This window comes from Ochotona princeps, chromosome 12 (genome assembly GCF_030435755.1).
Source record: "Ochotona princeps isolate mOchPri1 chromosome 12, mOchPri1.hap1, whole genome shotgun sequence".
Taxonomy (NCBI): domain Eukaryota; kingdom Metazoa; phylum Chordata; class Mammalia; order Lagomorpha; family Ochotonidae; genus Ochotona; species Ochotona princeps.
In genome coordinates this window covers 43,044,662-43,056,654 of record NC_080843.1, presented here as the reverse complement: position 1 = coordinate 43,056,654, position 11,993 = coordinate 43,044,662, and the positions used below count along the sequence as shown (strand labels likewise).

Below are 11,993 nucleotides of genomic sequence, written 5' to 3'. Positions count from 1 at the left end.
TACATTGACAAAATATTGCACAATAGGTCTTTTGGCTGTACTGAATCGTCAGCATTGGTGATTGCCTTTTGGCTTTGTGCTTTCTGTATTTATTTTAAACATGAAAGTTAGTTCCTAACAAATTTCCAGTACTACTTAATTATCTATCATGGTAAAATATACCTATTTTTTTTTTACAAGGAAAAACAATGGGCACCTGTTCTACAGAAAGGAGTACTTCAAGTACGTAAGTAAGCAAATCATTAACAGAGCTAATACCCACTAAGCAACAGTAGGAAGGAAACGAGCTAGAATATGAATTCTGTATAAAGATGCAACCTGACAACACAATAAATAAATGCGCTGATCTATACAACTTGTGCAAACCTTCTAATGATTACAGATAATACTGCATATTGTTGCACTGCCTCACATAGAGAGATTCGAAGATTCCTGCCCCTAAAGCCACAAAATACACAAAGCTTACATTTACTTTTAATTAAACATATTGCCTGCCAAGAATCCTACAAACTAAGATACACCTTGGCAGTTTGAACAATCAGCATGATAATTACCTCAGTATAAAAAGATAAGAAAAACTTTTAATATGAAAATTAATAACACCAGTAAAAGGAGATAGCCTTTGTATAAATAGTTTAACATAAAGTGAGCATTTTATCTCACGTAAGAAGAAAAACAGTCCAATACTTGGAGATTTCAAAATAATTATATTTCCCCAACTCTAGATAAATATATTACTCCAATTTACTAATCATCTTAATATACAATATATAACTCACAAAATAGGGAATGTTACAATACCAAAGCTTTCACAGCACTAGTTACCAGTTACCAGAACTGAAAGTGATCAGTAGCTGTCTATCAGCTTAATACTGAAAACACAGAAACACACACGGCTATGCTGAGGAAAACCATAGTGCAATCAAACAGCAAGGGCCACAGAGAGAGAGATTTTCTTTTTCCATTTTAGCTTATATACTAACTGCAGCTTTCTGCTTTTATGGCATTATCAACTGGGTAGAAAACTCTTTTATTTAAATGCATCTATAAAGTGATTCTTGGAATACAGTTTCTATGAAACACCCAGACTCTATAAATTTGTATAGAATAAATAATGTGAAGCTAAAATGACTCATATATGTGGAGTTTTTATAACATGTTAATGGTTGGCTTTCAATTTTCCAATTAAAACTTGGAAGTACATAAAAGATGAAGAGAGTAAATAAATAATGTAGATAGAATATCTTACACAAAAAATTAATATATTTAGTCATATCATATGGCATGGGGTTTATCTTAAACACTGCTACTGAACTAAATGCATGTTTATTCCATTCACCTTTTCCTGAAAATAATAAAAAGCATTATACAAATAAGTACAGTCCGGCTGTCTTTGATATCTCTGTTCTTTGTGATAAACCCATACAGCATTTTTCTTTTAACATAAATGTCCTAAACAAAGTTTGAGAAAAAGTAATAAACAGAAAACATTAAGAAGGATTTAAAAACTGCTTCGCATATTCTGGAAACCAATAATCATCCCCTTGTTGGTTATGAGCTAAGGATCACTTCCCACCGCAAAGGCATCAGATTACTGAAAACACACCAAGACTGTGGCACTGGCTGGGGGCCACCAGGGCAGACACCCAAATCCCAGGCCCCGAAGAGAGAGGCCAGCAGAAATCTGGCAGCCTCGCACAGTGGGAACTGCCACGGGAAACTATTCCCTGGCCAACAGGTACTATTTGAGGAATTTTCACAACTTTGCTTTCATTCAGCTGATCTGAAGAATCTGTGGCTTGAAAACTGCCCCTTGCATTATCAAACTTCAGAACCACCACATCATCCAACTTAGTGCTGCGACGCGTAGGGTGAGGCCATCGCAGTGAGGGAGACGGGGACAGGGGAGATACAGGATGACAAGCCCAAGAGGTGTGCTGGCTTCCCAGCCTACGGAGCAGCTGTTCTCGAGGAAGTCATAACCACAGAACATGAGGCTGCACCATGCTGTCTGCCCCGGGGGGAGAAAATTAGACAGTGTACTTTTGAAGTGATACATACAGGGAATCCCTGATGATAACTTCTGGGAAGAATAAAGTGTGCCCTCTTTATTCATAAAGAACGAGATAAAGTTTCTCTAGTTCATTTAGTTTCAGTAAATGTAAAAATTAAGTGAAGGATTCACTGACAAATCACTGGGGGAAAAAAATTTCAGAATTAGATAATCTCTAACTTTTTGGGTCAATAATATGATGAATTATTAATCATGCAAAAGATCAAGCTCACATAAGAAAAGCAGACCTAAATCTAACAAAATAAACCTTTGCTTTAACTACCATATTTATTTTACTTGAAGTAGTTTGGTTCTTTCCTCTTTTTTTGCATATGTAGTGGTTCACTGAATGTGTTTGTGCTGTCATGTGTCTTCAAGTCTGAGCTACGTCAGCAGGATAATCCACTGAACAACTTGTAAAAGACTGGCCTGATCTTTACTTATCTCAGTAAACTTTCTTCTGAAATGTTCCTTGTGACTTAGGTTGTGCAAAAATGAATATGCCACATGAGCAACCAACTGAGCAAATGTGGCCTGTTAATGACTTAGTTGTAACGTGAGAGTGGAGAAAGGCCCCTATGTGGGTTGGCCAATTTCCTGTGTTCCCTTTAGCTATAAAATACAACTAGAACCAGATTTAGGAATAAGGACTGAGAAGAAACTCTGCTAGATTAATTGATGGGTTTCAGCTCATTTCTGGGAGTAGCCAGACAATATCCAGGAATACTGGGTGAAGGAACACACTATTCTGGGTCACTCTTGAAAACTCAGATTCTTAGCATCCAAGAGGGATAACAGCAGATGTTAAGCCAACACTAATCTTCTGAGGCATCTTATGACAAGGAAGATTTGGATTCAGTAGGTCTGAAGTGGACCTGAAACTGTATTTCTGTAGTAAGCTTGGCACAAAGAGTACACACTTGGAGCAACAATGACATATTCCAGTGTTGTTCAACAGAATTTTCACAATGATGGAGCTCTACATCCGTGCTGTCCACTCCTGATTTACTCAGTCCTTGCAAGGTGGATACTGCAATTCAGAAACAGAACCTCTAATGAAAAGAGCCTAAAGTTTAAATAGCCACAGGCAGCTAGTGAACAGCACAGATGTACATTCAGAGGCATGTTTCCTTAGCCACAAGCATGTATACTGCAGTGCCCAGATCACCTCGCCCACCAATATATTAGCTTCTTTAACAAATATCATCTTACAAAATCAAATTATAAAACTCCTTTCTTTACACCGTTTCTTCCTACTGCTTAGCCTAATGACCCAGAATGTATACTTCAAGATGGCACCCAATCGGGAGGGGAGCCAACAGTAGATGGCAGTGAGACTCCGAGTCACCACCGTCATATTGACATGCAGGAAATTTAGAAATGCAGATGCAGAAGAACAACGCCCAGCACCCTGGCCTCAGCCTAGCCCTTTCCTTCTTGAAAAGCAAATGCTCCTTCTAAACATGAAATGAAAAGAAAGCAGATTTTTGGGTGATGATGTCCGATCAGTGACAGCTGACAGGTGCAGACAGCCCGTCACCTCGGCTTCTCACAGACTACAGCAGCCCTGAGGCTGTGCTGGGGACCCTGCTGGTTTCTTTCTTTCTTTTTCTTGGTAACCTATATCTGTGATGAGAAGCTAAGGGTCTAAGGGTGTCATTCTGGCAGAGAAGATTCAGTGCAAGTCACCGACAAGGCTGCCAGGGAGAAGTGCCCTCACTGAACAACCACAACAAAATACTCCAATGGTCCGTGGTAGAGGATGTCTCTCATCCAAGAGTTATTTGTAAGGAAACTCGACTTCAAGATTCTCATAAGATTTTACGCTCTATAGAAAAGGCATTAGCTAAGATGGAAAAGATTGTCAAACATCAAAAATAATTCAACTGTTTATACCATTGTCTTAAATTTCAAAGATGTGGTGGTTTAAGAATCTTTTCTATTACAAAGGAGTATTGCAGTAAAGGAAAATACATCAGTTAAGAACTTAAGACTAACACATTCCTTATTCTAGGGTCCCTGTTCTTCTTTCTTTTGGCAGAGCTGGAAAGGGATTATGAACTCAGCAGTGTTCCGGGAATCTGGCACCTGCTATTCGGCCACCACAAACATGCACTTACAAGAATAGGACACTGTGTAGGTAGGGAAAAACAGAACGAACTGGAAAAGGGTATCTTTGATTGAAGAAATGTGGGTAAAACTAACATCATTCCTTTAAACTTCTTGAAAATTTTCCACTTATCCACAAGTCTAAGTAAAATATACCCTATATAGCCAGAAACCCACCAGATTCATTTATTCTTAAGATATCCAAATTTTTTGAGTTTAATAGTAGATAAATACCCAGGTTATAAATAAGAATAAAGTATCAAACAGTTCAATTCTTTTGAGATAATTAAGTTACATGTGTCTGACAAGCTTATTTTAAATATCCTCCTACAATATTTCTATTTAGACACTGGGAAAATAATCATATAGAAAATACCAATGAAACTATCAAGATCATATGTATGTATTTGTGTATATACATATAAACATAAGTGTATGCATGTGTATATACACATATGTGTATAGAGTTATGTGTGTGTACACATTTACCCACCGAGCACCTAGCTGGCTATGTGATATAAAACTGTCAACACTGGGTCAGTACCCTGTTTAGTTCTATTATATAGAGCATTTAAAATATTACAATCAATTTTTGGTACATAATGGCTAACGAGAGCCAAGCTGAGGATTTTTTGTGACTGATATATTTGCCTTTGGCTTTCCAAAATTTAATCACTGTAAAATTGAATTCTGATGAGCTACCTTGACATACAGTAATTTATACAAAGGAAAAGTATATCTACCAAATGGGATATAAGACTTAAGTGAGACAGTAATAACAGTGTGAAGCCCTTAAGAAAAAAAAATCAAACATCATCTGTTGGGGAGTTTATGTATCAAGTGGGTGAGGTTAGGTAACCAACCAATGCACAAATTGCAGTTGAAACCTTGGAGGATTCCTGGATGTGAACAGTCTATTATATTAAAAATTCAAACAGAATACTTGATAATTACAAGGGCGAAAGGGAAACATGGGAACACAAATATAAGAATTTTTTGGCTTGTAAAGTGGCAATAAGTTTTGTTAGGCAATGGAGCAAGTGATTTTATAAAAATACTCAGGGGGTTTTCTTCATGTGTACATCTGCTCTTTATGACAGGCTGAAGTTCAAGTGACTTGTGTAAGATATGTATCATTTGTTGGTTACAGCACAGAAACAGGTTCACAAAGTCTCAGGTATAGAATATTTATGCAAAATTCCACATGAAAGAACCCAAAAGTGCAGTGCCCTTAGCCAACTAAAAGGTTCTTGGGTAGCAATAAATTAGATTCCATTGAAGCTGACATAAAAGCTCTCATAGTGTTATTAGATGTGACATGCAGGAAAAGGAAGGGCAATTCAGGTGGACACATCGTGCAGTAAGATTTGCATTCATCATGGTATTAGATAGTTTTAACCACACTCTGACCACTGAATGCTAGGAAACCCAACTAAGGTGACACCGATCCAACACTTAAAACACAACTTCATTCTCATCTCGGTCTCCTCAGCCCTGATTTTAAGGAAGAGGCCAATGCCTCCAACAAGACCCAAGAAGTTTTAGTCGCATATTGTCACACAGTTGAACAATCAGAACATTTTATCAGACCAGATCTGAGGAAAGTAAACATTTCATTCCACTCATCAGATAATACAATCTTCTCAGATTCTTCCTACTCTTTTCACTATGGTAAGTATATGTGAACATGTCAGGTTTGCACAACGAGCAAACAGGCTTTGTGGAATGTATGCTTTGGCACAAAAATATTTTCTAATACCTCAAATCAAAATCTTTTACCCACAGGAGAACAGCAAGCCCTGGGGCTGCTTCAGTGGTGCTGCCTCATCTACTGCGGGAACTATGAGATCAGCTGAAGGCTTCCGTGCACTTTGTATTGTGTAGCAAGGACTTCACTTCCAAGGAATAGCACCAAAATGATTACACTTCAGACTGAGGCACGCTCTTGCCAAGCTCTTTAATTCCCTGGAGAATTCGCTTCATATGACCCACTTTCGGTATCCCCAGGTCCTACAACAAAGAAGAAAAGTAGGCAAAATGAAAGAGAGAGAGAGAGAACAAAGTAAAGAAATTAACTGATAACAAGAGCTTGGGATTAAATATTCAGTTAGCAAGTAAGATCATCAGCATTTATTTCATCCATTTTTATTGGTATCCAATGATTTAGGAAGTGAAGCAAAAAAAAGTCAATGAAACAAAAATAGCCTGAAACTGAAAAATTATCAACTGATGAAAACATCATATCCTAAACACACTCTTAATCATGACAGTCCATAAATTATGTAGAGTAGTATTAATTCAAGAGTCAAAACTAATCTAGCTTATCTATTTTTTTTCAAAGATAAGTTCTTCAGGATATCTGAAAAAAACCATGTATGTCACATCATGGTATTGAAAATGAGTTCAAAGGCAAGTACTGATAGACATTTCTTGTGCAAAAATATTAAAATTGAGGCTTAGCCCTAAATGAAGATACTAGGGGTTGCTTTTTCAATTTGGGATATAAATACATTAGTCATACCATGAATGTTTAATTTGAATAAAAATATTCACTCTATACTCTGCAGTAAGTATGAGTAAAAAAATCACTTGGGTATCTGTTGGTTGACACTTTCTTTCAAACCACCATTGGCTTTTGTTCCTTCTCAGACTCTTAATTTCTAAAGACCTATCTGTAAGTGCCAGGAACTCAAAACTTAACTTGCAGAAATGGAGGATGGCTGCAAAGCATGCCTTGCCAGCTCTGGGCAAATGTTGGTTGCAGAAATAAAAAACCCTCTTCTAAGACAGCCCTAACTAATTCACCATCTGAAAAACCAATAACAAGAGTTACGGCCTCCAGACCTTACAGTCTACCTGTGAAGGGTGTAATCAGTTTGTTGCTAAGTCAAACAACCTTTGCACAAAAACGTCTGAAACAGGAGAAAAATATAGGAGGAAAATATTTAGAAAGTAACATCCAAAGTAATCTAGACCTCAGGGATCCAATATCAAAAGATTACTTGTCTGAGAATATCCAACTATCTACTCTGTTTTCTAAGAGCATTGTTTAGGATTCAACTTCTTAAAGGAACAGATCTAACTGGCTCCAATTCTCTCCACTGCTTGCCCTCTTGGGCCTGATGAACCCTCTGAGTTCCAGGGCAGCTGAGTGGCTGACAGCTCTGACTCTGCTGGAACAGGCTCCTCCAATTGCTGCTTTCAAGCCTGATACAACTGCAGGGTAACATGTTTGTACATATTTCACTGGCCCAGATTTCTCATGTAACATTAGGGTATCCAACATTAGTCCTTAGAAACTAGACATTTCCTGGGTATGTGCTAGCATATCAAATGGAAAAACAAAGTCAAATCGGAGAGGAAGATGTCGGTGCCTACCACCTATGTTTATAATACAAATGTAGTTTCAGTCACGTTTGAATATTTTGTGGAAGTGAAATATTGAAATAGTCCATATACTTTGTGACGATATAGGTATCTGATTATCAAAATATTTTAAGTATTAAACATTTTGACCTATATAGGTGTGTGTATAAACACATTTATATATATGTATATATATATGCACATACAGTATGTATACAATATACATACTGTGTTTTCAAGGATAAAAATTTCTTTTGGGGAGGATGACTCTAAGTAGAATCTCTATTTTCGTGTAGGGAGATGAATGGTTTCCATAAGGTTACATTAACTGCTTACATATTTTTTTTCATTTTTTTTTAATTGGAAAGTAAAATATACTGAGAGGAAGAGTGACAGAGAGGAAGATCTTCCATCCATTGACTCACTCCCCAAGTGAGCACAACAGCTGGAGTGAAGTAGATCTGAAGCCAAGAGCCAGGAGCCTCTTCCGGGTCTCCCACACAGGTGCAGGGTTCCAAGGCTTTGGTCCATCCTCACCTGCGTTCCCAGGCCACAAGCAGGGAGCTGGATGGGAAGTGGAGCAGCCAGCTCACGAATCGGTATCATGGGATCCTGATGCATTGAAGCCAAGGACTTTAGCCACTAAGCTACTGTGCAGGGCTCTTACCTATGTTTTCTTCAGCTTGTGTTTAATACATTTATACCCTTCGGGGGTCAGACCATAAACAGTTGTGCCATGAAGTTTATCATATTTTTCCATATTTCTTTTTATCATACATCTATCACATATCATTCTTTATTTCTATCACACTCAGCATGACTTTTTCTTTGGATGGACAGGCCTGGTTTTGCCCAAGCAAGACTTACAGATATTTATTTACCCTTCCAGACATACACATAAAACTTTAAATATAAACAACCTCCAACCCCACACCAAAACGTCTTCATCGTTATTTGATGCCCTTCATTCTCCCTTTGTGTTTTGGCAGGGAAAATAATGCAGTTAGTCTGCTTCTTCACCTGCTAAAGCATCTTCTAAATACTTTCCTTCTCCCAGCCTGGGAATGCCATGGAGCTTTCTCCAGTTGTTTCTGCGAGAAGGAAGTAATGCTTGAGCTAAACTTTACGTAGGCCTGAGCAAGGTGGAGGGTGAGGGCAGAAACAAGACCAAACAAGGTGTATCCTAAGGTGAGAATAAGTCTAGCATGTAACGATGCTGAAATAAGGGTTGAGTAGGTGCTGTATGGCTGAATGATGGGCCAGGGACCAGAACAAACAGGCAGAACCCTGTCGGCTTCCATAAAGCTGTAAGTCTATGTTCTCACGAAATGGAAGCCTCTGAAGGGTTTTGAGCAGAAAAGTGACCTGTATGATCAATAATATTAATAGTATTACTCCAGCTGCAACATGGAAATGGAGAGTGACACTGCAAAGACCCATAGGAAGCTACTGACCTCACAGTCAAGATCAGACACCATACCACAGAGACACTATGGAATGGGAAAAGGAGAAATGAGTGGAGAATAGAAATCAGCATGACTTGGTATGGATTAATGGATTAGGGGAAGTTAGCTAAGGAAGAGAAAGGTGCTAAATATGACTGTGGGTTGCTCTGGAGAGCCCGAGACACGATTTCTAACACAGAGCACTGGAGGAAGGGCAGAGGGGAGTGTAACAGCAGATCAAAGTTGGTTCTGGGTCATGTGCAGAAGTATGCTTGTATGGGATATTCAAGTAGCAGGAGTTGGTATGAGAATTCTAAAGTTCACCAACGATGTCAATCAGGACTGGAGAGATAACGTGTTATATGTGTAAGTCACGGCTGAAGCAATGGAAACAGCTGAGATGAAGTAGGAAGCAGGTAATCCCAACTCACAGGGTCTGCTCTTTGACAGCTACAGTCAGAACAAGGGAAGGCTGTTCTGTAGCTTAATTTTTGTGCTACAAGAGGTTCTTGCTGTGAAACTGTCCTTTGCCCCACACTCTATGTTAATATCAAACGAGTTACAATGAGCAACGTTACTACACATTTCTTAAAAATGTTAAGGCAAATAACACAACTAGTATTAGAAATAAAACAGAACAAAATGCCACAGGAAAAACCCAAGAACAAAGTTAACTAAAATAATTCTTTCTACTTTCACTTTTTCCCAGCCTATCACTGTTAACTCTGCCTCAACATACGTTTGAGTTTGTTTCCCATTCTGCAAATATTTAGCTTGTTCAGTATCTGTGAGATGTGTTCACTCATGTTTGTATGTATTTACATGACACAAGAATAAATATATTTGTAATATATTTATATATGGTTTTTAGACACATAATCTGTGCCTTGAATGTATCTTCTTCATGGCTAATGAAATGACAGCTCTGAGAGGGTAGCTACCACCTAGAAAAGCAGGCATAATATATCCATCACTAACTACTCAATGGATAGTGTGGCCTTCCCAGGATATCCCATGCACACAAATACATTTTTGTAAAGGTACCCTGTACTTATTTTTGTTGTGCACTCATTTCAAGGTTTGATTTCAACCTTTGCTTTACTAATGTTAATGAAGTAGATATTTCACTATGTCTAGATTTAGGACTGTCAACCAATGTAATGGATTAAACCATTATTCTGCTATACTGAATAAAAGTGTTTAGATATAAGGTAGAGCTTACCTTTAGATGTGCTAAAAACAGTCTGACTCTGCTTAAAAAAAGATGTGTACTTTATATTGTTTATTATCTGTTTAAAGATCTCTGCTAACATTTGTAGATGAAGGGGCAACAATCCATGAATTTGCTAGAGATTCACTGTATCTCAATATTGTAGATTTTAGAACTCAATATATAGTAAAGGGAGTGCCACACCAATGCTATTAATGGGGATTTTTAAATGGCAATGTATACTAAGAAAACATGATATGGCAGGATCCCAGTCCTGACAGAACAGGGTGTTTGGCTGTTTCCACTACTGAGTCTTCACCCAAAGAGTAAAAGTGAATTGCTACAGACCATGAATTAATGATTAAGGATTAATGAATGTAAGTGACAAATAGGCTATGAACAACTTTTTAGCAAAAGTTAGATACAATTTTTGTACAACTTAAGAAATGAATACATTTATATTTGAGACTAAATTTTGTTAACATATAATAGAATGGAAATTAGAATTTATTCATCTACTTGCACAAGTTTGACTGTGAAAGGCCAATGCAAAAACACAGTAAAACCGCTGTTCTACAAGGAGTTATTGCTGTGTCTCTCATCCAGTTCCATACACTAGGAACACTTTGGTATTGATAGATTTAATTGATGTTTAGTTGTTAAGCACATATTAGATTTTTAAGTTATTTTTAACAACAACAATCACCTTCCATGCTGATCCAAAAAGGAACCAGTAGAAACATAATCTGTTCCAGAAATATTAGCACAGGAGCCATCAAACCAATGGATGCACAGAATAATTACCAAGTTCATGCGAAGCTTTTGTTATAACAGAGGATGATCTTGATGGAAAGCATTGCCAACATTCTTGTTTAGGAAGCACACAACAAACTCAGACCACAGAACAATAAATGTTAGATTACTACTGCACACTTGCACAACATATGCCGAGCTAAAAGCACATAACAGAACAAGCACTGAAGAAAGGATTCCATTTTGCCAGAAAAGTTTCAAGAGCAGAAGGGTAGCACAAAGGAAATACCTTAAGATCTCGCCTCTCCAGTTGCAAAAGTTCAGCCCCTCTGATGTCATGGCGGATGAAGATTTCTTTGTACTCTCCCAAATTGAGCAGATCCAGCCAAGCAGCAACTTCCTCTGTGCCCCATTTCTGAACTACCAAAGTTAAGAGCAAAACCCCCTTAATTTCTACATGCTCAATGCATTACAAAGCAAAAGTTGGCCAAACAGAGCACAGCTGCAGCTAGCAAAGGAAAGGTTAAAGGTGTTTTTTCAACAAAACTCCAGTACAATTATTTCCCATGCAGGTCACATACCACCAACCAACACAAAGGTCTGACTTTCAAGACATTCGCCGCCGTGCACCATGCCTTTACCGTCTATTCAGTTTCAGTAAAGCAACTTATCCTATCCAGGCTGTATTAGAGACACGATTTTGACCCTGAGGATCAGTGAGTGATCCAAGGTTTACACAAACTCTGATGAAGACTATAAGACCATGTATGAAAAGTTACCATTGGAAATAAGCTATAAAAGCTAAACTAAAACTTGAAGTACGATGTGGTGTATTCCATTTTATAACAACTTTTCTGCAGCAAGGTCTTGGTGAAACCGAGTGTTACCTGTATTCATTTTACTGCTATGGATAATTGTAACAAATGTGCTGTTAAATAAATTTAATAATATTTAAAAGCTCTCAACATTGGTCTTTAGGAGGATTTGCCTTATGTTATTTTTTCAGGCTGTATAATTGTTCTTATTTATTTTATTCAACAGTGATTAGCCTAATAAA

At 37.7% G+C, this 11,993-nt stretch overlaps 1 protein-coding gene across 4 annotated transcripts in view; it reads right to left on the bottom strand.

Moving 5' to 3' along the window:
* Positions 1-5,759: 5,759 nt before the first annotated feature.
* The window catches only part of DGKH (diacylglycerol kinase eta), a 183,066-nt gene continuing 176,832 nt past the window's right edge, over positions 5,760-11,993 (bottom strand). For 3 of the 4 annotated variants that reach the window (XM_058670690.1, XM_058670692.1, XM_058670691.1), the window contains 2 exons: positions 11,226-11,356; positions 5,760-6,172 (listed from right to left, as the gene is read on the bottom strand). In XM_058670690.1, the coding sequence (XP_058526673.1) occupies positions 6,083-6,172; positions 11,226-11,356 (221 nt within the window). In that variant the 3' untranslated portion in view covers positions 5,760-6,082. The remainder of the gene's footprint in view (positions 6,173-11,225; positions 11,357-11,993) is intronic. The other variant, XM_058670693.1, reaches the window with a different exon arrangement.